Below are 25,818 nucleotides of genomic sequence, written 5' to 3'. Positions count from 1 at the left end.
TCATTGTCGTGCGAAGCGGCCGCGGGGAGAATCCCGCCGAGATCGCAAGAGCTGATGACCGGGACTTTCGGCGGCTGAAGCGAATACTGCAAGGGGCCCACCTGCAGTTCCCTGTCGTACCCAGCCAGCCCACCCAGCAGTCCGCGAGGTCCTGGACAGTCCAATCTAAACTGAGAAGCGCTGGGGCTGAGTTGAGGTGGGGGCCGGCAGTCGCCGTTAAGAGTTTAGACCAATCAGCCATCGGCTCCACTTCCCTTGACCAGTAGGAAGTGGGCTAAGGCGCAGAGGCGGAAAGTGTGGCTACATGAGCAGGCATCAGAGCCAATCAGCCGTAGGCCTCGTTCCCATTCACCAATCAGTGGCGAGAGCGGATCTGGGGGCGGGAGGCCGGAGCAGCTGTCAGGCTGAAGTCCGGCGAGCAACGCGCGGCGGGGAGGCTGAAGGGATCGCGGCGCCCGGCCGGGCCCTGGAGATGGTCCTCGGCGCCGCGGGCTGGTGGTGTCTCGTGCTCTGGCTCCCCGCGTGCGTCGCGGCCCACGGTGAGCGGCAGCGGGCGGGGCTGTGCTGTGGGGCGGGTCGTCCAGCTTGTGCACGGCTCCGGCCGGGGGCCACGGGTCACCTTGGGGACCTGGAGAGTTCGGGCGGCTGGAGTGGGTGGGTGCTGGTCCTTAGGAACTTAAGTTGGCTGCGGCCTGAGGCTGGGTTCTGAAGCTCATCTCCCTACATCGAAGCAAGACGTTCCCTTACTCCCACTAATGCAAACCCGTGGCTGAGGGGGCGACCAAGAAGAGGAACAGGGACCACTAGAGATCCTACATACTAGTGATATGGGAGCATATATGGGAACAAAAATTCCTACATGTGGGAACACACAATCCTACACGTGGGCTCACACACAAGCACAGATGTACGCAGACGTGTTTGCACCTACATGAGCACAGAAACATATACAGCCACACACATACGTATACCACTCTTAATTTACACAGATCAGCCCATGCAAAGGCCAGGCAAACATGTGTGTGTGTGTGTGTGTGTGTGTGTGTTGGGGGTCAGGGGGAGAGTTTAGTGCTAATCCAGGAAGGCTTCCTGAGAGTGTATCTATCTGATGGTAAGTCCTTACTCCCAGGATAAAAGACGCATAGCCCAGTGGTAAGGCAGTGGAGCTCTACCTGGTGGCTATGATTTGAGCAGTAGACAAAGCCACAATCAGTCCAACCCTGGCAAGTAGTGGTTTGTTGATTGATTAATGGCAGCAGCTCTCACCCTCCCACATTCCTCAGTCTCTCTGGGCTAAGGAAACCAGAGACTCAAGTCTAGGTGAAACATTTACACTTTGGTACTGAAGAGAAGTTCCACACCCCAAAAAAATCTGGTTCTGGCTATTCTCTTCCTTAGTGCAGTGGAGCTGGAAATAGTTATTCATTCAACAACCCTTATTGTGCACTCACTATATATCCTAGCCACTATGTTAGGCAATGTGGATACAGCATTGAATGACGCTACAAACTTACGGTCCTTGCCCTAGTGAGGGAGATAGACATTAAACAAAAAATTATGAATACTCTATAATTACAAATTATGTTGAAAGTGTCAATGAAGAAAAAGTACATTTTGAATGGGCATAAAGGGACAGCAGTCATAGGGCAGGTTTCTCTGAGAAAGTGATATTTAAGTTATGACCTAACAGATGAGTAGGAGTAAGCCAGGTAAAGGGGAAGAGGTGGGCTGAGGTGAGGGTAGGAAGCCTCCCAGAGAGAGAGAACAGCTGGTAAGAAACTCAGAGAAGTGAAGAAACTGAAAGGAGTCCAGTGTAGCTTGAACAGAGGGAGATAAGGTTGGAGTAGCAGCCAAGGGGTAGATAGAGCAGGACCTTGTAGGCCGTAGTTAAAAGTTTAGATTTTAAGTGTAAAGGGAAGCTGTTGATGGGTATTGAAGCCATGGGAATGGTGACATGATCATATTTGCTCTAAGATGTTTTAAGATCCTTGGCTGTTGTTTGAGGAATGGACCTTAGAAAGATGGAATATGATAGACCAGCCAGGGCAAGAAATGATAGTGGTGGACTAGGTTAGCAGTGGGACCAGAGAGTCAACTTTTAGTGAGGATTGTTTTAACCCAGACTACCACATCTCCAACTTGAAACTCTCAGGTCCACTTCAGAACAAAAATAGATGAATTCTCAGAGAGATAACATTAGAACTAAGATGGATTAACCCTCAGAGAGATAACACTAGAGCTCTGTCTTCCTGGCTCACCTTTGTAAGCAGCAGCAGCTAAACGTCTCAGGGCTTACTAACTCTGTATCAACTCTATCCTCCCCAGGGCAGGGACCATCTATCCCACCCATCTGGAGGACTCACTTAGCTGAAATGGGTCCTTGGGCCCAGAGTAGAGACAGCCTAGTTGTAGACACAGGGTCTATGGAGACTTCTCACCTGTATTTTTTTATTTTTTAATCCTCACCCAAGGATATTTTTCTATTTATCTTCAGATAGAGTAAGAGGGAGGGAGGGAGGGAGAAACATTGACATGAGAGGGACACATTGAGTGGTTGCCTCCTGTACGATCCCAACCAGGGCCAGGAACGAACTGCAACCAAGGTACATGCCCTTGAGTGGAATTGAACCCACGACTCTTTGGTCTGTGGGCCAACGCTCTAACTGCTGAGCCAAACTGGCCAGGGCCTCACCTGTATTCTTTCTTTTCCAGGCTTACGCATTCATGATTATTTGTACTTCCAAGTGCTGAGTCCTGGAGATATTCGATACATTTTCACAGCTACACCTGCAAAGGACTTTGGTGGTATCTTTGTAAGTTCAGGGAGGGCCCCTTCTCTCTGATCCTGTCACCATCTTCTCCCCACTAAGCTGAAGTGACTCCTCTCCTCCCTTCAATACCTGAGTGCTGGGACAGGGAAGGGAGCAGAATCCAGTTTGGCCCTCCAGGGGCTGCAATGCAGGAAAGAAGGGCTTCCAGTTACTTCCCTGGGCATAATACAGACCTGGGTACCATGGAGGGACCAGTTGTCTTTGGGAACATGAAAACAGTGAAAAACCAAAGGCCCTGCTAGTTCGACCTCTCAATGATGTGACTTAAGGCAAGTTACTTCCTCCCTCTGGGTCCATACCAATGCCCCTCCCTATCTTGTGGAAAGGGGTAGAACAAGTAGACAAGCCTTCATGAGAATTAAGTGTCCAGCACACAAAAACTACTCCATACCTTTCCTTCACACTTTGTGAGGAGCAGGTAGGATGGGATGTCAGCCCTGTCCTAAAGCAGGTGCGTTTCACACTGACCTGTCTCAATGTCTTTCAGCACACAAGGTATGAACAGATTCACCTTGTCCCCGCGGAACCTTCAGAGGCCTGTGGAGAACTCAGCAACGGTTTCTTCATTCAGGACCAGATTGCTCTGGTGGAGAGGGGGTGAGGAGCAGACAGGCACAGGCACAAGGGGAGGGCAGGAATAGGGTAGATTCGAAGATCAATGGTGGTGGTGGGCCTCTGAACTAGTTTTTAAATAATTAATCATTTTAAGACTATCCATGGCTTTTGGCCATTTGTGAGCCTTTATAAAAAATTATCCATGTTCCTTCTGTCATCCTCCTAGGGTGCCAGCCTGAGGGAGGGGTAGCTAAGACCCTGCCATTCCTTTGATCTCATCATCACCTCTTCCAGGGGCTGCTCCTTCCTCTCAAAGACCCGGGTGGTGCAAGAGCACGGTGGGCGGGCAGTGATCATCTCTGACAACGCAGTTGACAATGACAGCTTCTACGTGGAGATGATCCAGGACAGTACCCAGCGCACAGCTGACATCCCTGCCCTCTTCCTGCTCGGCCGAGATGGGTGAGGGCTCCCTGTCCCTGGCTGTGTCAGCACCAGGCTGGGTGCCGTGACTCGGGGAGGTCAAGGGCAATCACCAGTCCCTTCCCATAAGCCTCATCTTGGGGTGCCCCAGCTGGAGGGCCAAAAAAGTCCTTGGGCTCTGGAACTCCCAGCGTGATGGGGACAGTGGGGCATGATGGGGTGCTGAGGAAGTGACCATCACCACCTCTCTTCATGCCCTCTCAGCTACATGATCCGCCGCTCCCTGGAACAGCATGGGCTGCCATGGGCCATCATTTCCATCCCAGTCAATGTCACCAGCATCCCCACCTTTGAGCTGCTGCAACCGCCCTGGACCTTCTGGTAGAAGAGTTGGTCCCACCTTCCAGCCATAAGCAACTCTAGGCTGGGAAGGGGAAATCCAGGAATCCTGCTGTTTGGGACTTGGAGATAGCATTTGGGGACAGGTAGAGGAAGAAGGGCTGGGCCTTGGCTAGGCTAAGGGAAGCCATGCCATTGTTCTCCCTTCCCCAGGGCCCCCAAGGGTGTCTCAAGCTATGGGAAGATGCAAGACCCATGCCCCAGGGCTTCTTGGCTAGAATCTGGAACAAAAGAAGCTAAAGGCAGGTGGCCTGAGAGCCATCTGTGACCTGTCACAACCCACCTGGCTCCAGCCTCCCCTGCCCAGGGTCTCCTCATAGTGTCCTTCACAGCAGTTGCTGGGGTGGTTTAAGGAGCTGGTGTTTGAAGACTTAATAAACCCTCACTGACTTTTTAGCAATAAAGCTTTTCATCAGGGTTGCAACTGTGTCCTAGAATAAGAGCACATGGGCAGGAGGGGCCTTCAAAGTCACTCATCTGATCCTACACCCTTGTACTAAGGGGAGGAAATTGAGGCCCAGAGAGGATAAATGACTTGTCCAAGGCTCTTTAGGACCATTGCCAAGGCTGCTAATCTTGGATCCCAACACAGCCTCCTGCTTAATATCTCGGGAGCCATAGTCCCTTGGTGAGGAGGCTCATCTTGCTCCCTGGTGCTGGGGATCCATACTTGACCATGGAGGATCCTTGCTCTGGGGCTTTAGAACATTAGCACAACAGAGTGTAGATGAGACCAGATGAACCCAAACTGAGGAGCTATAGTGCCTGCCTCCTGCTGTTACCTGGTCTACCCTTTGCACCTTTTCACCACCCACACAACTGCTGCGTGCTCCAGCAGCTTGTCAAGTCATTCTCCACCAAGCATTCTTTCAGAGGCCTGTCACCACTCACATTTTATTGAGGACAGTGGGCAGGCAGGGGTGGGAGGGGATGCTGGCTGCTGTGAAGGAGCAAGAACCCAAATAGGCCAGGCAGGCAGGCTCCACCTGGCTCATAATCCAGGGAAGGACCTGTGGGCAGGCACCTGCCTTCCTGGGATCCCTTAGCAGGGGGATATGGAAGACCCCTTAGGAAGGTAGGCAGAAAGGGATTGTGAGTGATGAGTTATAATTCCCACAGCACCCAACCCAAGAGTGAGGGGTAGTGCTAATTTGGGGATAGGGGGATGCAGTCAGGGCTAATCTCCAAGTATCTAGCCCAGTTCCTCTACATTTCTGGAAGACTTCAGTGTTCCTCCGTGGAGACCTTAAAGATGGAGACTGAGGCTAGGAGAGCCCCTCACTGATCCATGTTCAACTAGTCCCAGGGAAGTCTCTAGAGCATCCTAAAGAGCACAGGCCTGTTACAACCCCGGTCTCAGCCATGCTGCTAGAGTCCTCAATGGGAAGAGAGTATGAGGAAGGAGTGATCCCCCCCACACGCCCCTCCTGAGGGAGGCAGAAGTCTTTTCCATACCCTATGGGGCCAGCGACTGTGCCAGGGCTAGAGGGGCAAGGCACAGGATAGAGATTCTAGAGTTTGTGGAAGGGGTTACTCTCCACTCCCCGCGATGTCCAAGTGGTGGGAGTGGGGATGTAGGGACAGGGAGGTAGTTCCCCCTAGTTCAGTGTTCCTGGGAGAGAGAGTGGGGAGAGTGCCCTGGAGGCCCAGTTCTTCCTGCCTCACTCAGCTGTGCTGGTAGCCAGGCAGTTGCCTTATCAGCTACAGTGTGGGGAGGGAGGGAAGGAGGTGAGGGCAACTCACCCCCTCTTCTTTCTTCTTCAATAAAGTAAGGCTGTTCTCAGACTGCCACTTTGTTCCCCCCTCCACAGCAAGTAGAGAGGGGTGAAGCCTCAGATTGATGGGTAGGCACAGCCAAGGGGAAGAAATACTGTTAGGCCCTGACTTTGGTTCCAGCTGCTCACATTCTGGAGTGGAGTATTTTTCGGGACCAATTCTGAAAGGCTCAGTGACAACGCAGAACCGAGCCACTCAGCAGCAGTGTCCAGGGCATGAGGTCTGCTGGAGAGTGGAGGGTCTAGGGTCCAGCCTCTGTCCTACTCTGACAGAAACAGCTGGAATGGGGGAAGCAGGCAACGGGAGTGGGGAGTTCCTTCTAAGCCTCTTCTCTGGGGAAGGCCCCCTTTTCTGGCAGAGTCTGGGGTAGGGCCCCTTCCAGGCAGGGTGACATCATACATCAGTCATCTCATCCCCCAGCTCCGCATCTTCTGCCTCTCCTTCCTCCTCCTCCTCTTCGTCTTCCTCTTCAGAGGTTACATTGGGTTCATCAGCTTCTGCCAGGCATTTGGGGCAGGAACAAACAAACAGATAGTTCTCCCTGCAGAGGATAGGGGGATGGTGAGGGTGAAAAATCAGGTAGCCATTGGGATAGAGGACCCAAGCCCAGCCGCCCACCACATCCCCAGCAGCACCTGAGGATCTTGTGGCGGCTGTGGCGGCTGCGCTCCCGCTGACAGCAGTCTAAGTAGCTGATGCAGATTTCCTGGAGGGCAGAATAGAAGTGGGGTCTGACAGTCTGTGCTCTCTATTAGACGGGATTAGGCACTCCCCAAACACTACCCCATCCCCAACTTCTGCTGCATCCCCAAGGGCCTGAGCTGCCCTTCAGCAAAGGGGTGGCCTGCCCTGATCCATTGCCCTGTGCCCTCAGCAAGCAGGTCACTAGGAGGCTCTAACAACCTACATCTGAGGGAGAGAGGGGACTGCAGTTAGTCTCAGGCCATGGTTAAAGGCATTAAGGGCCAAGGTCAATGGCCAGGTTCAGAGGTTATCTTGGTGCAATGCTACTTGCCCTGGAAGAAGATTCAACCAGACTACGTGCTGCACCAACCAGGACCCCAAACCCACACTAGTTCCCTACAGTCAAAGCCACAAAGAGCCATCTCCTGCTTTCTTAGAAGCTGCAGATTTGTTAATCACAAGGTGGCTGGGGACAAGAACTTGGCACACAGCTGTCTCTCAAACACTGCTCTGAGGCTTTCTGGAGTTATTTTTTGAAGTGGGTGGGTTATATCCATGGGCAGAAAGGCTCATTCCCTGGTGCTTAGGGGATTCAACTCCAGTCTGAACTTGGGGTCCTAGCCACTGTTGCTCCCAATCTCTGGAGAGAACTTGCAAGACCTACTGCCACCCTCCATGCTTCCTACAGCTCCCGGCCCCCTCACCTCTCCTGGCTTAATATCCTCCAGGGCGGTGACATGCAAAAGGAAGTTGTTTTCTGGGAAGGATGTCTCTGCATTGGGGACACAGCTGTGGTTGCCTGGGTCATGAGAGGCAGGTAATGAGGATTACTGACTAATAAAAATAACAGCCTCAACTCTGTAGAGCACTAGGTCCCATCCTTGTTTTCTGATCCCAGCTAGGGCTACACAGGTCCCAGCATTCCAAGTTTCCTGACTCCCTGTCCAGTGCTCTGTCCTGAAGACCACAGAGCACAGATGCAAATGCATGTCTGCCCCTGCATCCTCCTCACTGGTCACCTTGACTCTCAGTTGTGTTCACAGTGTCTCACAAAGGGAGGGACAGGGCTGCAAAAAGGGCTGCCCACGCCAGATCACTAACTCAATCCTGTCTGCTGCTGGACATCTGGTAACAGCTGAGCCAGGCCTTCTGAGAACCTAGTTTGGGAGGGTAGAGTGGCTCTGGAACCTGGGAAGAGGATTTTTAGTGAGGAAACCAGAGGGTGGGAGGCTGGGATCTACAACAGACAATAGTTTGAGCTGACTCTACCCCTCCCCAGGTGAAGACTGCCTGCTAGCCTGAGCTCCCTCCTCCCAGGATTCTGAGGGCCTCCTAGGCTCTCATGACACTTCCCTGCCAAATTTCACAGGGCAGTGCTCATGTTTCCCTTGAGAGAACCAGAGCTCACTGCCCTGCCAGAGCACAGGCCTGGCCCACTGGAAGTTTTTATAAACAAACATATTAAGGCACCAGCAGTCTGAACTTGGGGTACTAGCCACTGCTGCTCCCAAGCTCTGGAGAGAACTTGAAAAACTGAAGGAGCAAAATGAAACAGAGAAATCTCCAAGAAAGCTCAGATCTGACCCCATTCCCAGACTCAACTCCATTAGCCTAGAAGAGGGAACTGAAAGACATGAACTGTGACTACGAGGCCACACCTCCTCAATGCCAGGACTCACAACAGCTCTGAAGCACGAAGAGGCCTGATCCTTCACAGTTAAGAAACTCGCCAGTTGCTGTAAGAAGTAATATGCAGATGTTATTCTACCCATTTTATAGGGAACATAAAACTCGGTTTACAAGGAAAGGCACTGCCTCACTGCCCTGCCACCCAACCTACCACACTAACGCACCCGATCCCTACCATTTCACATGAACTTACACCTGAGGCATAGGCCTTACTTTTCTATAAACGATAGCAATCTATTTGCCCAGCACTCCCCCAGCCCCAGCACTGAGACTCTGCATGGATCACAGGCCCACTTCTCATCTGCGTGTCCCTTGGACAGATCAGAAGCTTCCCACAGGCACACAGGATTATATCTCCCACCATTAACTCAGAGGTCCTTGGAGGAAGACTGTGTCCACCATCTGACTAGGGGATGGGGTGGGTAGGTGTTTCCATCTCACCAACCTGCCTCGATGTCCTTGTACAGCTGGTCAATGAAGGCATCCAGCTGCTCACGGTCCTGAGGCTTCAGCTCCAGAGTGTCACAGGCATGGACCCACTGGCTCAGGGAGCTGGGGGTCCCAGGGAGCCATGGTTGGAGAGCAGGAGGCCCAGCTCACAGGGCTCTCCACCTCCGGGCAACTTAAACTCCTTTCTTTCTCCAGGGTGGGGTCCCCATCTTTCCCGACAGACCAAGGCTTCCAAGAGAAGCAGACTCCACCAGCTGTCTTTCTGACACCCATCATTGTGTGCAGTCTAGCACTTGGCACCCTGCCCCACCCTAATCTTGAAAGGAGCTGTGGCTACATTCCTCAGTCAATTTCCCACCCAAGCCCTGAGGGATAAGTCCAATATATCTGGAATACTGTCTCCTAACCTGGTCCCAATTCCTTGACCATTGGTCCCAACAAGAGCAAAGAGAGACCGGAATCCATCTGGAGTGAACCACTGTGGGGAGAAAGAAAGATGAGCACTCAGTTACAGCTACTCACTTTTCTTCCTGATATAACTCTGTTCGGGAAGCCTCTGTGAGTCAGTCCCACCCCAACTGCAGAAGACCAAGTCAGCTCTGGCTTAGCTGTCCCAGTAGAAAATGCTGACCCAGACGCTCCTAGAGAGCTCGAGTGACTGGGAAAGAAACTGGTCCCACCCTCCTCACACTGACCTGGCTGAGTGTTTCCTCATAAAGGGCCTCTGTGAAGAGTTTCTGCAGAAGTTCCAGCTGGCCCTGGTTTAGGAAAAACAGGGAGAGGCTTGCATCCCTGAGGATTTCCCATCAGCACCCAGGCAGGGCCCAGAAGACCTTGTGAGGGAAGGAAAAGGGCCAGCTCTGTAGACTGAGTTTCCCCGGGGGCAAAGGAAGGCCACAGTCCTTATCTCCAAAGAGCCATGGCAGTCCACTGGCCTGCTTCAACTCAAGAGTTGGCAAACCCCAAATCCCTCCCTATTTTCCAGCATTCATAACAGCAGGGCTGAGGAAGCCTGGCTTAGAACATCTGTCCTCACTACCAACCTCCGGGCTCCCCTAATTAGCCTTCACACCAGCCTGCCTCTCCCCACCCTTTCCTCAGAATTTAGTGCAGGAAGGCCCACACCAGAGGCCCTTTCACACAACTGCCTCCACCTTCAGGCAGCTCCTGTGTGGAAATCTGCTGTCCTCAGTGAGAATTTGTGCTTCTTTGATTGGCAGTGGGTACTCAGTATACTGGCAACTAAAATTCTCTTGTTTCATACTACTCCCTTACCTTGTGGAACCCAACCCTCCATTTTTCATTATACCTGTTCTGCCCACTGCTATCCTATCATGAGGTCCTTCTTTTCCATATCAGGGCACCCCTCCTTCCTCTGTCATCACCCCACTGCCCAATTTTAGGTCCACATTAGATCACAAAGTTCAATAGTGGCAGGAATGTAAGTCTTCTGAATACATGTTTTTGCTAGGAAGGGACCAAATGTGGAGCTCCCCTAAGGAAGCAACAGAATATTCCAGGCTATTGGGGTGGAGGGGCCGTGGGAGAAGACCAACCTTGAATTTATCCCCCAAGAGTTTGTGGACAATTTCCTCTTCCTCGTTGGCCGTCTTATTACAGAACTGGGAGAAGAGCCTGATCCAACGATCCTTATCCTTAGCCTGCAGTGAACAAATGCTTCAGGTCACATTCCCACACCTGTGCATGCACGTGCACATGGACTCAGACACCGCATCCTTACTGCCACTGTTGCCCATGTGGGAGGACTCATCTATGACTTTGAGAAACACCATCACATCTGAACTTCTAGGTAGACTCTTCCCCTGACTAGGGACTTCCTCCCAACCCTCTACACCCCCACTATTTCCTCAACTAGGACCAATCTAGCAACAAAACAACACTTGGGAAAACAGAAGAATGTGACTGAGGAGCAACAATATTAATAGAAAGGGTTAGCATGGCTTCTCTCACTTTATGTAAGAGACACAATCCTAAAGCAGTGCTTACGGATTGAATGCATGAACTGCTGCTACACAAGAAAAGTCCTCTCTGAGGTCAAAGACTATAGGTAAGATGAGCTCCCCTTCCCCCCCCACCGCCAGATTTATAGTTAGTGACTCCTAAGATTTACGTAATAAGCAGCTGTCCTTTGGAAAGACCATGAGGAACCCGGCATCCAAGTCAGGGTCTTGAGGTAAGGAGGAGACTGAGGCCAAGGGCTGAATGAGGCCAAAGTTGCTTCCCTTCCAGGGTCACATGGGCTCACCTGCTTCACTGTGGCCACCATCCGGGCCATCAACATGATGCTGGCAGTCTCAGGGGGGTAGTGAACACTCCTGGGGAGAAAAAAAAAGGTTTGGCCTAGAAATTCCCTCTCAAGTAGTTGATTTCAAGGAAGTCTAGTCTGACTGCTACAGAGACTCCTTCCTACCAACCTCATTTACAACCAAAGAGAGAGAATCATTGGCAAGGACTTGGACAGGACTTTACATTCCTATAGGCTTAATAGGGCTCTTTTGGGGAGTGTGTAAAATGCCAAGGATGGTATGACTGGCAGCTCAGACTAACGGCAGGGGGCTAGGTGATATGACCTCTATTTAATCCTAAGAACGGGGGTGGGGGGAAATCTGGGAGATGCTAACTTAAGAAAAATGGCTGTATCTGTTGAGCCCAGGTAGGCAGAGAGGAAGGGATAAAGAAAAGATGAAATGCCACCTACCTCCATGCCTCCTGCAGCTTATTGAGAGGATGCAGAGGGTCATCCTGGGAGGGGCCTGGGCACAGGACCCGATGGTATTGCTCTGCAGCTGCTAGCCTACATTCTGCACTGCAGTACATCACCTGTTGGAGGGGGTAGAGATCAGCACCCTAGGATCTGGCCATGGGGTGAGGCACATATGTCTCATGTTGCACTCACCTCCTCTAACTGCATTCCTTCCACAAACAGCCCCTGAGCAGTAGCTCAGCAGTACTGTGACATGAGAAAGCATACAGTGATCTGGGGGCATGCGAGGGGGCACCTACTAACCCGGGCTTGTAAAATCATGGGAAAGTAACAGAGCTTAGCAGGTAAAGGGGAGAGCTCCGCCAAGATCTTCGGAAGAGGACAAGCTCCCATCCAGGCTATTTTCTAGACAATGGGACTGGAACAGGGAGGCCGAAACTGTTCCGGCTCTTCAATGTCTTATCCTATCCTACACTGTGGCTCTCATGGGCCATGATCAGGTCCATCTTCGTTCCTGACTTCCCAGAGAGGACTTCAGCTAAGGTGTCTCCCATCAGTCCCTTTTAGGTACACTCTCCAAGGACACTCACCTGGCAGTGGGGACAGTTCTGGTGGAGGTCCTTGCGCACAGTGCATAGCTCAGGGTGAGGCAGCAACTGGCCAAGTTTCCCAGTCAGCCTCTGGGCATTCTCCTCTGCCTTCTCCAGTGCCCGCAGGCAGTGGTCACAGGCTGAGAGAGAGAGCCAGACATGACTGTGTGTTTTGAGAACAGGGGCCACATTTGTCCTTTTCACAGCAGTATCCCCAGAGCTAGAATAGTGCACACGGTAGATGCTCACAAGGTTTAGAAAGTGAGTGAATGAATATGTTTAAGAATGAAATGAATGAATGAATTTCACATGCATTCAAAGGCAGATGATTCTCTTTTCCCTCTCTGGAGTCCCCACCCCTTCTGTCTTACTCACCCTGCTTCTCAAAGGGACTTAGTCTGTGGGGCTTCCCTCCCTTCCCCCCATTCTAGAAAAAAGTGACCCTCCTTCCACAGTTTGTCTCTAGCCTAAGAAAAGTGTAGGGCATGTGGCTGGCTTCTGACCCCTAATGCAGCCTTTTTCACCAAGAGGCATGTGGCCTCCTCTGGGTAGAGGGCTCCACTTTGGCACAGAGCCCTTCAGCATGATGTTCAGTCCCTTGTATTATTGGGATAGGTTTTGAATTTCACCTGAGTGACAGTCCTCCCCCAGGGAGCACTTCGGAAGAGCCTCTCTCCTACAGGCTCATAGCTCCAGACAGCCTGAGATCAGACAGGTGTGGTTCTCAGGGGCGCTTCTCCAAGGGAAGACAGCCTTTCCTTCTAACATCCCAGAGAGGTCCGCCAGTAAGGACATATGCAGCTCTCTCCCATGTGCAAAGGCAGCTGGGCCCAGCAGCCATGAGGAATGGGAGAGATGTACTCACCTCGGTAGCGATGAAGTGCATTCCAGAGAAACTGTGCAGCCACCAGGGGCCGTTCAACAAAGATGGTCTCCCCTTTCCGGATCAGCTGTGTGGCAAATAGCCCCTTTCCCTAAGAGGGCAGAGAATGAACAGAACGGCCATTAGAAGAGACAGAGGGCATAGTTTCAAGGTTCCCGGAGGGCCACCCAGTCTCACCCCCAAATGCTATCTCTCAGCAAAGGCGTCTGCCTCTGGAGGGTTTATGGAACATGGTCAGCACCCCCGTAACTTGGAAAATGCAGCTCTGACCTCCTTTCAGTCGCACTTCTTTCAGCGTGTTCAGAGAAGAGGGCCTGGGATGTCAGCCATCCAGACTACCCAGAGGAGAATTTCTAGAATGGCTAGAGCAGGGCCAAGGCTGGGGCCTCCTGTACCAGATCGGGTAACAGCAGGGTAGTCTTCTCTGAGTTACCCACATGCCCCTTCATGATCTGGGCAGTTATCTGCTGCACAGAAATCCTACACCACGGGAGATGGAAGCCTGGTTTGGGGAAAAATGTACTCTACTTTGCAGCACCTGGCACCCAACAACTTCTCAGGGGTTACCCTGAAAAGAATGACTAATCCTAGCACCAATCCTAGTGCTTACTTGCTGTGAACCTTTCAGCCAATTGCTTCATTTCTTTGTATCAGTTTCCCACATGAAAAGTGAGTGTTTAATAGCTCCTTACTACTCTAAGTGAGGGGATGGACTGGCAGCCTGGGCATCAGCTGGGAGGCTGTTAGAAATACAGAATCTCAGGCTCCACCCAAGACTGCTGAATCAGAATCTGCACTTTAACAAGATGCCCAAGTGATTCACGTGCATATTAAAGTTTGAAAAGTAGTGGTCTAAAGCACCATACAGTCGGCCCTCGTTTATCGCGGTTAATCAGTTCCAGACTCTGCCGCGATAAATGAATTTCAGCAAAGTAGGATTCTTTATTTATATACAGTCGTCCCTTGCCACTTCACGCTTCGACCTTCGCGGCTTCACTCTATCGCGGTTTTTCCCAACATAGTATAGTATTTAAACCACGATAGAGTGAGGCCACAAAAGTCAAAGTGCGAAGTGGCAAGGGACGACTGTACACATCACAGAAGGGATGAAGGATAAGAAAACAATCGCTGAAATGCCATCTTTCAGAAGTGCAAAGGGATGCCAGAGGCAGCTTTAGAAACCAGGGAAGTTACTGGCCCCACAAGGCATTTGCTCCCACAGTTCACTTAGAGAAGGAGGTGGTGCCCCGCAAACACCAATTGTCACAAAAAGGGAGAGAGAAAAATGATCAGCACAGCAGTGAAATGTTCTGTCGTGTGGCTTCTTGGATAGCTCCCTGTTTTATTCTAGCATTGGAGCTCTGGCTAGACAGGGCACCTCCCAAAGTCAAAGTAGCAAGGAAGAGTAGACTCGGACAGGCCCTGAGCAACCCATGAGCCTCAAATCACAACCCTCTGAACAGCTCTGGGAGCTCTAACAGCAGAGTTGGGCCGCTGGAACAAAACTACTGGGCAAAGCCGTGGATGCACTGTGCTTGTCTTCCTGGAAGCCCCACCTCCACGCCTTGTGGCCCCTGGGACCCAATCTAGCAAAATGAAAACTTGGTCTTCTGCTATGGGATAAAAAGATATGAATATTATCACCGACAATCTCAAATCTCAATATTAGATAAATATCTATCTATCTTAGGGACCAAATGCAGAAGATATTTAATAATCAAAACAAAGTAAAAAGCAGCAGAGCTGTTTCTCTGTAAAACCACTGATCCCCAAAATATATCAAAGTGTTTCAAGAAAACAGTTCTAATTCTTATTTCTAAGAAGCTTGGAGGGAACTGAACCTGAATGGAAAGGACACAAACTATGCAAATAGATTTCCAATTAAAAAATAAGGCTTGCAAAAAATATTGTACAAAACTCTAAGACTATGTAGTAAATTTAAAAATCTTTGTTAAATGGATGATTTCTTAAAAATATATAAATTACCAAAACGGAATTTAAAAGTAAGAAAGCCCAGACAGACTAATAAGCAGTGCTGTTTTCTGGCTGATGTGCACCAGTATGGCATTCTGGTTGGCAACACTGTATTTGCTCATGTTTCTGTTGTTATTAGTCATGTCCCTGGCATAACAGTTGGTCAATTTTTAAAAAACATTCCTGACAGTATCCACAGAAGCAATAAAGTGGTCAAAACTACCCTATATGAGGCCCCTAGTCTATATGGCTTTATGAGCCAGCTCTGTCAAACCAAAGGATAATAATTTTCATGCTATTCAAACTATTCAATAACAGAGAGAAGTGTAAAGCTTCTCCATTTTTCTAAAAAACAAGCATAAATGATATGGTAAACTGAGGAAATTACACAAAATACAAATCATAAACCAATCTCATTTGATGAATATAGATGCAAAGAGCCCACGATAATCCATCCTGTCACTATGTCTGGGTGGATATGTGATTTTCTCCAGCAGCAGATCAGTAGTCATGGGGAGGGCAGCCAGCTCATTCTTCCAGAGCTGGGGTTTCGATAGAAGTTGGGACAGGACAATTAGGCAAGGAGAGTGCCTGAAGTAATGAAGTGAGAAGTTAGAAGTGAAGGGAGAAGGGGACTGAGAGATGGGGCTAAGTGATGGTAAAGGTGAAAATTTCTGCATGCGAGGAATGATGGAACTAAGATACCATCAAATTGTAAGTCAATCAAGAGTACTAGAGGCACTAGGATGGAGCTGGAGATGTGAGCAGCTGAGGAAGCCAAGAATGTAGGGGAGTTGACTTTCCATGGAAGGAGAGGAATGCTCCAGATGTCCCTTGGGCAGAAAGAGGGCAATGGGAAGTTGGGTTGGGCATCTGGATCAGTACAAAGATGCTGACAGCAGGAGACAGATGACTAGAAGGCTGACATCTTGGGCAAGGACTAAGGATACACACAGCCCCTACACAGGGTAAACTGCTCGGCCTCTAGTAAACAAAGTAAACGTGTAAATGAGAACAAAGCAATACCATTTCACACATGTCAATTAGCACAGATAACTAGGAAAGAAAATACTCAGTGCTGGAAAGAACAAAAGGATATGTGCTCAGAAAATAAACTCCCAAACCTCTGAACTCAGGGATTAAAAATAAGATACAACATAAGGGCCCATGAAATAAATTGAATACACAGAAATTAGGTTTAGTGACATAGAAAGATTTACTGCTCATCAAAAAGCAGTTTTGAAAAATGTGATTTTAATATACACATATCTGCACAAGAATAAGATTGTAAGAGACTTTTACCTTCTCTCTATACACGCATTTTCAATTTTTCTACAATGAACTTAAAAAAAGAAAGAAAGAAAACGACAAAAACACATCACTCTCCTGCTCAAATCCTTCTCATTCTCCCACGGGCTTCAGGCTCCAGTCCAAATTCCTTAGCACTCCCAGGCCCTTCCTCACCCCACACCCAATCTCACTCAGAAAGTTCCCTGAGGACCCTCGCTTTTTTATACCCCAGTTCCCTCGGCTCAACACATCCCCGCCCTCCGCTCCCGGGGCCCATGAACAATGTCCCCGGGCTAGGTCGGGAGGCCCGGGGCATCGCAGCCCCGCCTAACGCAGCCGCATTAGGGCCGCCGGCGGGCTGGCCCGGTTCCGCGGGAAAGGGGCGCGCACGGAGACGCCGAAGGCTCCGGTACACCGCGTGACCACCCGGAAGCCTGTGTGTGGGGACAGAGAGCCCACCCGCCGAGAGCAGGGGCCGGGCCGCAGCGTGGGAGCCTCTAGGCTCCGGCCATGGGGTCCCAGGGGGCTGTATCCAAGGCCAGATGGGGTGGGGTCTTCTCCAGCCTCACCTTGGAGCTGTTCACGAAGCGGACTTCCACGGCGACTCGGGCCCGGCCCGCCACGCCCACGCAGAAGGAGAACACGTCGCACATGGAGGCCGCCATCTTGGGCGCGCCTCCTCCTTCTGACCCTTGACGCCGACCGACAGACCCCGCCCCTCCTGGCCCCGCCCCCGGCGTGAGTGTCCTGTTGGCTGCTAGGGTCTACCAGTCGCCAATCCGAATCTGGGACCTTTTGGTCGGTGTTTAGGTCCATTGGTGTGTTGACCGGGTGGAGCTGGGCCTGCCTTTGTGCTTTTACATTTGTGCAGTTTTGCATCGTCTCTGTCTTCATGACAGATGGTACAGGTACAGATACGTACTGTCTCAGTATGTGCCTGTACCGGAGCCGGTGTGCTGTATGTATGGTTTTGATGTGTGCATCTATGTCTGGGTTCCGATTTGTGTGTCTGTTGTTGCCTCTGTCCATTCACTGGCCCGTCTTGACCAGCAGTCTTTGGACCCAGCTGAGGGGTAGGACAGCAGTGGGCAGAATTACTCCCATCGTCTCTGACCCTCAACCTGAAGGGAAGGCCTACCTTACTCCACAAAGTCTCGCACAAGATTTCCCTTCTCCCTGGGCCCTCTGGCAGCGGGGCAGATAGTCCTACGAATGATCAAGTTGGACTTATGCCTGTTTCTGACTCTTCAGCGGCTTAGGGACTTTGCAGCCAGGGCAAGGGGTGGGAGTAAAGAGGTACCCACAGTGGACTTCAAGTCTGAGGTCCCCTAAAATTATATGCAGAAGTGAGTGAGTGTACATATGCACCTTGTCCTGAAAACAAAAGAGGAACCATTTTCTCATTCAGAACCCCAAAAAGCTGCAAACCACTGATCTACAGCATGTGTCCCCAGAGCCAAGCCTGATCACCATGCCTTGTTTCCTTGTCTTCTAATTGATTCTGTACTCTTGAAAAGGGACCTGTATCTGCTTCTGCTCTGGTGTCATGGTGACATTTGGGGATTGAGTAGAGCCCAGTAACTGCTGAATAGGTAACTAACTGTTGATTTAAAAAAAAAAAAAGTAGGCCAGTTGATGCTGGAAGAGGCAGATGAGATTCAGTTGGGTTCTCTGATAAATAGAGTTGACTTTGGGTCCAGCATTAGGAAGGATTTCCCTGAAGATAGGTACAGAGAAGGATCTTGGAGCTGGACCTTGGCCTCCCTTAAGCCTGCAGACTAGGGAAGCAGGTGGTTTTCCAAGGCTGACTCTACTCCCTGCCTTTCCTCTCTCAGAAAACTCGAGAGTGCAGCAGGGACCATGTCCTCTTTCACCACCAGGTGGCAGGGCAGGCCTCCTACCACCAGCTCACCTCAGCACCCAGAAGTCACTCCAGTTTCTAAAGAAAGACCCTCAACAGATGACTACTCAGGAATGTGGAGCACAGAGGAGAAAACAACTCTGGAAATGCTGGTGGCCGTCCTCACTGAGGTAGGCTTCTTAGAGATAAACCAAGCAGATTCCTGGGAAGGAAAGGGAACCATGAAGCAGGGTAGTGAAGAGAGAGAAATAATAACTGTCTTATGAAAATTCAGCAAACTTTATGATAAAATGCCAGCCTTGGCAAAGGCAGAGTCAAATTTCTCTTCTCTATATAAAGATGGGGAGGAGTGAGCGTCCAGGTGGGTAGCTGGAGAGAAAGATGGTGGTCAGGGTAGCATGTCTGCTTCAAGGAGGCAGCTGAGCCTGAGCTCCTGGGAGTGGTTAACAGTTCAGACAAAACAAGAAAACTTTGGGGAACCCTGTGAGGGGAAGTGGACTAATGGTCTCCCTTTCCCTCTTTTTTATTTTTTTGCTGTCAACTCTACCATTTCTGTTGGTGAAGAGTCTTTTGTGCCCAGACATTGATTCAGGGAGGTCCTCTCTCCACAGCCAGGCCAGGAAAAGATTAGTCTCTGGAGAAGCCAGGGCTGGTATGGGCACCACTCCCCCAGGTGAAGGGGGTCTGTAAGCCTTAACAGTTGCCACACTCTTAGCACTGGGCCTGGCACCCTGGAAGTGCTGTACAGAAATCATCTTAGCCCTGGGAGGTCCAAGTTATCAGCACACCCATTATACAGGTGAAGGTAAAAGGCTCAGAAGTTCAGCCAAGGAAACAGCTGAAGGCCAAAGTCTATGCCCTGACTATTACATTATTGTAGCTCCCAGGAGTCAATATTGAAAAGTTCTCAACAGTTCAGATTTCTCTGGTGCTCTGTGACCTCGATGAGGCTCTTTGTTAAGATATGGGGCAGGGAGGTCCAGTGGGTGTCCCCAGGAAGAGCTAGCCCAGATAGCCTGGGTTGAGCCTCTATCCCAGTCCTCAGCTGTCTGTTCCTGACTTGGAGACTTCTCTCTGGATGATGGTGTCAGAGCTGCTGGAGGGCTCATCCGAGGAGGCAGCCATGGCCGATGCAGCTGGTGGTTTCAGCCTTTGCTGCTTCTGATACTTGACCCTGCGGTTCTGGAACCAGACCCTCACCTATAATTGGAGGCCAAGGGCAGAGATCAGAATGTGACGAGCAGTTCCCACTTCTTCCCCATTCCCACAGTATCCACTCCACTCTGGTCAAAATTTGCTCTTCCTTCTAAGGTAAGCATTTCCTCCAAAACATCCTTCCCTATAATTCCAGTTGCCATTCATTCATCCATTCATCCAACAAGTATTTATTGAGCTCCTATTATATACTAGGCACTACCCTAGGTGATGGTGATACAGTGGTGAGCAACAGAGGCATGATCCTTGCCCTCATGAAGCTCATAGTCCAGTGGAGAGAGACTAATAACAAGCATGAAAACAAACAAACAGATACACACAAATGGGGGTACAAACAGGGGTTTGAATCTCTCTGAGGATCCAGCATTTAAATCAAGGCTCAGAGCCCTGGCTAGTTTGGCTCAGCAGTCAGAGCATTGGCCCGCAGACCAAAGAGTCATGGGTTTGATTCCAGTCAAGGGCACGTACCTTGGTTGTGGTTCAGTCCCTGGCCCTGGTTGGAGTTGTGCGGGAGGCAACTAGTCGATGTGTCTCTCTCACATCTATGTTTCTCTCTCTCTCTCTCTCTCTCTCTCTCTCTCTCTCTCTCTCTCTCTCTCTCCCCCCTTCCCTCCCTGCCACTCTATCTGAAGATAAGTGGAAAAATATCCTAGGGTGAAGGATTAATAAAGAAAAAAAATCAAGGCTCAGAGGATGAGAGGCTGGCCTGGTGGGGACAGAGAAAAGCAGGCCAGAGCAGGTATGGCCTGTAGGAAGGCTCTGAGGCAGAACCAAGCTTGGAGTATGTGAGGACCAGAAAGGAGGAGAGCATCACTGGCACAGCTGAGAGTGAGAGGGGAAAGTGAAGGCAGAGAAAGTGGAAGTGGTCAGCAGGGGACAGACAACCAGGACCTTGAAGGCCAAGGGCAAGGAGTGTCACCTTCAAGGCTTTTAAGTGGAATGTGACATTGTCCTGATTACATGGCACATCTGGCTGCTTTGGGATGAATGGATGCCAGGAGATGCAGGGAGAGCAGGGTGGTTCTTGCAGTGACCCAGCAAGAGCTGGGGCTGATATGGACTGGGGCCACAGAGAGAAGCAAAGTGATTCCAGCTGTGTTTTGGAGGTGGCGGTGACAAGGCTTGCTGACGGGTCGGTAGTGGGAGAGAAGGGGACATCTAGGACGACCAGGTACTGTAAGCAGTTGGATGGATGATGGGGCCATTGTTGGGAAAGGCACAGATATGGGGAGAGGAAAAAGCCAAGAACTGAGGTTTAGACTTGTTAAGTTTGAAGTGCCTACCCATAAGACATTCAAGTGGAGACCTCAAGAAAGGAGTTAGATGTACAAGTAAGAAAAGGGGGGGGGCTAAGATAAAAATTTAGGAGTCATTGGCTTATAGATGGTATTTCAAACAATGGGAAATAATGACATAAGCTGAGGAGAAAAATTTGAAGTCACAAAGAGAAGAATAACCTACAAAGGCAACAAGAGAAGAAGTGGGCCGAGAGCTGAGAGGAAAACCAAGAGACACCATCTGAAAAGCAAGAGAAGAGTGTGTTTCAGTAAGAAAAGGAGCAGTCAGTACTGAGTGGTGGAGTAAGATAAGAAAGGAAAGCAAGCACCTGTTGACTTTGGCAACACGGGTCATGAGAGACCCTGATGAAAAGTTTCGAAGGTATGGTGGGGAGATTCATGTTGGAACGGGTTAAGGAGGAGGTGGGAAGTGAGGACATGGAGACAGTGAACATAGCCAGTTTTTGAGAAGTTAGTCTGTGAAAAGAGCAAAGCAGTGGTGCAGTAGTTGGGAGTATGGGGGTCAAGGGAATGTTTATTATTTTTAATATTTAGCTCTTTGAATAGCTACTTAATTTCACTGTCAGCTCCTTATTTAGCATGAAAATATAAAGTTCTAGATTAATATCTAGATTAATCGTATGTGCTCCCATAATGTAATTTCTTTTTTTAAAAATGTTTTTATTGATTTGTTTGTAGAGAGAGAGGAAGGGAGGGAGAGATGGAAACATCCATGTGAGAGAGAGACATCCATTGGCTGCCTCCTGCACGCCCCCTGCTGGGGATCGAGCCCGCAACCTGGGCATGTGTCCTGACCAGGAATTGAACTGGGGCCTCTCAGTCCATGGGGTGATGCTGAGTCCACTGAGCCATACCTCCCTGGCTCTCATAATGTAATTACAAGTGGGACTGTTTTTCTCATTCATACAGGCAGTATACCAATAATCAGGCCTGTCTTCCCCAACTGCCTGACACAGAGGAAGAAAGCCCATGTCTTCCAACCACCACCCAGGGCCTTCTGGAGAGTAGTGTCTATCCCCAGGTTTGGCCCAGGCACCACAGGAGTTCCCTGTTCCTACCTGGTTCTCTGTAAGGTTGAGCTGGGCTGCCAGCTGGGCTCTGTTCTTCCCTACTAGATTGTGCTGTTTTGCAAACACTTTCTCCAACTCTTCCAGCTGCTCCAAGTTAAACATAGTTCGAACCCGCTTTTGGGGTCTCTCAGGGTCCTGAAGGTCCTTGGCTGGGGCCCAGTCTGGGGGACTCCGGAGGCCTGGGCAGTGAGCCAGCTCTAAACCTAAAGAGCAACCAGAAGGAGGGGAGGTTAGCCAGCACCCACTTACTCCCCCCCCCCATCTTGGAGAAGAGAGAATAAGCTCACAGCTCCACTGGCCTGCCTTGCCCTTGGCCAGGTAACACAGCAAGAGGCATAGTGGGAAGAGACTGCACAGAAATAATTGAAATCAAGTGAGACAGAGGGGACAATATTGTGAGACTCTTGCCTCCACTACTCTCCAGCTGAGTGGCTTAACCTCTGGCCCTAAGAGGAGTTGCCAAACCTCCATCTCTCCTTGCTCTCCACTCCTTTCCTTGGCTACTTCAGAAACCCCCACATGATGGGCAGAGAAGGGACCCTCAAGGGTTCCCCTTTTTCATTCATTAAAAACTTTTTTTGGCCCTGGCCAGTTGCTCAGTGGTTAGAGCATCAGCCTGTGGATGGATTTTGGTTTGATTCCAGTCAAGGGCACATACCTGGGTTGTAGGTTTGGATCGTGTGTCTCTCTCACATCAATGTTTCTCTCTCCCTCCCTCCCTCCCTCCCTTCCACTCTCTCTAAAAATCAATGGGAAAATATCCTCAGGTGAGGATCAAAAAAACAACAAAATAAAAACCCTTTTGAATGTGTACTATGTGTCAGGCATGGTTCCAGGACAAAGCAGAAAATCTGTATAACAGTAGAAAAGGTAAAGAAAATATTGCATGTGTCAGACAATGATTAGTGCTAGTGAGAAGAATAAAGCAGGGAAGGGCAGGGTGAGCGTATGTGTATTTTGGGGGGGCTATAATTTGCAGTTTTAGAAAGGGTACCACCTCACTAAGGTGACATTTGAACAGGGCCACAGTGTACAGCTTGTGCCCTGCACATGGGTACCCAGCTGAGAGAGAGAGAGTAAGTGGAGTCTGGAATCCTGCCCACTCTCCTCAGGCCAGTTGTTGCCCCCTGACAAGGTGCTGTGTCTGCCTGAAGGAAGGGGCGACTTTTTCTGATTCACACAAAGGTACTATTCAGCTCACTGAGGTGTGGGCCAGTGGAGATGAAGATTCATCCACCAGGGGACAGTACCTGGGTTATAACTCGAAAGGAATGAGAAAGTGAGCCATTGGGCCATCTGGGATGGGAGTGTTTCAGACGGAATGGGAGTGCAGTGCTAAGACCCCTCAGCTCCCATTAGCCTTGGGGAGGCTCCAGGGCTGGCAGACAAACTGCTCCAGTGAAGGGAGGGAGGCCAGGACCATGGCTGCCAGGACACCCACCACTGGACCCAACAGGCTTACCATAAGCATAAGCATAATAGCAAGAGATGAGAAAGAATCAGTGGGGCCTGATTAAATAAATTATAGTACATCTTTATAATGAACCACTCAGGTATAAAGCTCTATGTGGATTTGATACAGAAAAATCTCCAAGCTGTATGGTCAAGTGAAAAAAGTAAGGTGCAGAGCAGTGTGTCTGGTATGGGGGGAAACATATATGTGCGTATTCAGGTATTAAATATGTATAAAACACTGGAAGAATAAAGGAACTGGTGTCATTGGTTGCTTGTGGGATGGGGGTAATAACTACGTTGTTGGAGGTCAGCCACCTAGTGGTAGAAGACATTTCTCCCTCTATCTTAGTAAACATTTGACATATGGACTGTGTGAATATTAATACCTATGCAAGAACTAACTTGAAAATGAGACAACTTTATTTTATTTTTTTATCCTCACCCGAGGACATTTTTCCATTTTTTGTTCAGATAGAGTGGGAGGGAGGAGAGGGAGAGAGAGAGAGAGAGAGAGAGAGAAACATTGATGTGAAAGGGACACATCGCGTGGCTGCCACCCGCACCACCCAACCAGGCGGGGGGCAGACTGCAACTGACACCCACCACTGGGCCCAGCATGCCCTTAGCAGGAACCAAACCCGGGTCTCTCAGACCAAAGGCCAATGCTCTAACCGCTGAGCCAAACTGGCTAGGGCAAAATGAAACAACTTTAATATCAAGTAGTTAACTGCAATTCAGATCTCAAGTGTGTGGGGAGGTTAGAAAAACATGGCTTGGTGTGATGGGCATGGCTGCCAGCTGCAGTGGCATGAATTTGGATGGGTTTGGGGAACCCAGGGTTTCTCTCCAACATGGGTGGGAGACATGCCCAGCTGGAAGGGGTTGAGGAAGCACAAGCTGGGGGAAGTTCAGGGAGTAGAAACCAGGTAAGATTGTGTTACAACAATTTTGGTATGGATTGGTAAGGCTTGCACTAACTTTGCTGGTTTTCCTGAAGGAGAGATGAGGAAGCATAAACCAGAGAGCCAAAAATAGTAAAAACTCTTACAGGTGGATGCTAATGCTAGAGGAGAAAGTTACCTCCATAGTGAAATTCTTGTAGGGATTTCAGTGTCTGCACTCCAGAGCCCTAAGGTACCATTCTAAGAGCACTATAAGCAAGCAGGCAGGCTCAGAGAGATTCAGTGTGGAGATAAGTTCACACAGACCAGAGCAGTGGGGTGTGGGGATGACCAGCTCCGAGCAGCTGTCCGTTGAACAGCACCACCTGTAGCATCTGCTTCTTCCCGCTAAGACAGGGCCGTGGGTTTACTATGAGAGTTGCTTTGGGGAATAGTCTGCTCCAGCAAGCTTTATCCGGAGGGATGTGGGAGGGAGCAAAGGACTAAAAACCCTCATCAAGGACGCAGAGCGCAGGAGCCGGGCTGAGTCCCCTGCAGCCCCAGCTGCCCTTGGTGGCCTCCGGAGTCCTGCTCTGGCCCACCCTCACCTCTCGCTCTGCACCCACCCTCACACACATTCTCCCACTTCAGAACCCATGTGTGGTTCTCAAACTCAGGAACTTCTCCTCTATTCTGTGCCCACTGTCGTGGCCTCCACTCTTCAGCTACCCCGTCTGCTTCCCTGGACGCGGGCGCCAGCGCACCTCATACCTGTGACGCCGAAGCCCTGGAGGCCGCAGAGGTGAGCCACGCGCAGCCCCAGCGCAGGGGGCTGGGGGAAGGGCTGGTAGAGCCCCACGCTCAGGTAGGCGGGCAGCAATGTAGCCGGGCACGCCCAGGGCAGAACCGGGGCCGGAGACCCGGACGGAGCCGACCAGATGCTCGAAGCGGCGCAGGCGGAGAAGGACAGCAGGGAGGCGGCGGGCGCGCGGGGCTCGGGCCTCGCCAGGATGGCCTCGACGGAGAAGGAGGACTCGAGGTGTCGGGGAGCGCGGGACCTGCCAGGGTCGGCGGAGTGGCGCTGAGGCGCGGGGGGGCCGGGCGCGGGAGAGCAGTCTGGGCGTGGGGGCTGGACCTGGTCGCTGGCCGGGCTGGGCATGGCGCGGCCCTGGCCCGGACGCGCAAGGAGGGAGCGCGGGAGGCGAGTTAGAACACCCTGCAAAAAAGAGGCAGACTCGCTGGCAGGACTGGCCCCCGGCTGTCGGCGACGGCTCTTAAATTGGGCAGGGCGGGGCGGGCAGCCTTTTTTTCCCTGAGGTCCAGGCGGGGTTTCCGGGAGACTCCCGACCCTCCAAAGTCCCAACCCTCCAAAGTCTGTGCGCTGAGGACGGCCGAGTCCTGGGCGAATCAAGGCGCGCACAGCGCCAAGGAGCACACTCCTCCCGTTCTTCCGCATTTAAAAATGCCCACCCTAGTGCAGTCGCGAGGAGGGACCCTGTAGATCGCTGGTGATCGTGGGCGCCACCCTGCCACTGGGCGCCCTCAGGCCTTTGCTTATCTGCACGACGTCTTTGAAGCAGAAGCTCCAGCCAAGATACACCTGTGACTGTGCAGATCTTTAATTTTTAAGATTAAATGTAAATATCTTGTTAATAAACACAGTGAAAAGCAAATTTTCCACACTGGTCCCCCAGCCACTTGCGCTGTCTGCTGACACCGTTGTTTACCCGCTTCTTTTGGATCTTTCCAGGAACTTTCTGTACCCACAT

At 50.7% G+C, this 25,818-nt stretch overlaps 3 protein-coding genes across 3 annotated transcripts; 1 reads left to right on the top strand and 2 right to left on the bottom strand.

The window, feature by feature from the left end:
- The first annotated feature begins 404 nt into the window (after positions 1-404).
- PRADC1 (protease associated domain containing 1) lies at positions 405-4,632 on the top strand. Its single transcript, XM_036263383.1, has 5 exons — positions 405-539; positions 2,713-2,813; positions 3,319-3,428; positions 3,681-3,848; positions 4,074-4,632. Exons 1-5 carry the CDS (start codon positions 473-475, stop codon positions 4,192-4,194), a joined length of 567 nt encoding a protein of 188 aa, XP_036119276.1. The 5' UTR covers positions 405-472; the 3' UTR covers positions 4,195-4,632.
- A 486-nt stretch (positions 4,633-5,118) lies between these two features.
- Positions 5,119-16,948, bottom strand: SMYD5 (SMYD family member 5). Its single transcript, XM_036263382.1, has 13 exons — positions 16,839-16,948; positions 12,988-13,096; positions 12,123-12,262; positions 11,527-11,648; positions 11,074-11,143; positions 10,364-10,468; positions 9,503-9,565; positions 9,215-9,285; positions 8,803-8,909; positions 8,348-8,404; positions 7,373-7,467; positions 6,620-6,690; positions 5,119-6,525 (listed from the first exon to the last, which is right to left on the bottom strand). Exons 1-13 carry the CDS (start codon positions 16,932-16,934, stop codon positions 6,378-6,380), a joined length of 1,254 nt encoding a protein of 417 aa, XP_036119275.1. The 5' UTR covers positions 16,935-16,948; the 3' UTR covers positions 5,119-6,377.
- Positions 16,949-19,171: 2,223 nt separating this feature from the next.
- Positions 19,172-25,208, bottom strand: NOTO (notochord homeobox). Its single transcript, XM_036262419.1, has 3 exons — positions 24,821-25,208; positions 21,702-21,916; positions 19,172-19,330 (listed from the first exon to the last, which is right to left on the bottom strand). Exons 1-3 carry the CDS (start codon positions 25,206-25,208, stop codon positions 19,172-19,174), a joined length of 762 nt encoding a protein of 253 aa, XP_036118312.1.
- Between the last annotated feature and the right edge of the window lie 610 nt (positions 25,209-25,818).

This window comes from Molossus molossus, unplaced genomic scaffold, assembly GCF_014108415.1.
Source record: "Molossus molossus isolate mMolMol1 unplaced genomic scaffold, mMolMol1.p scaffold_m16_p_15, whole genome shotgun sequence".
Classification (NCBI taxonomy): domain Eukaryota; kingdom Metazoa; phylum Chordata; class Mammalia; order Chiroptera; family Molossidae; genus Molossus; species Molossus molossus.
This window is presented reverse-complemented; position numbering and strand designations above follow the sequence as displayed.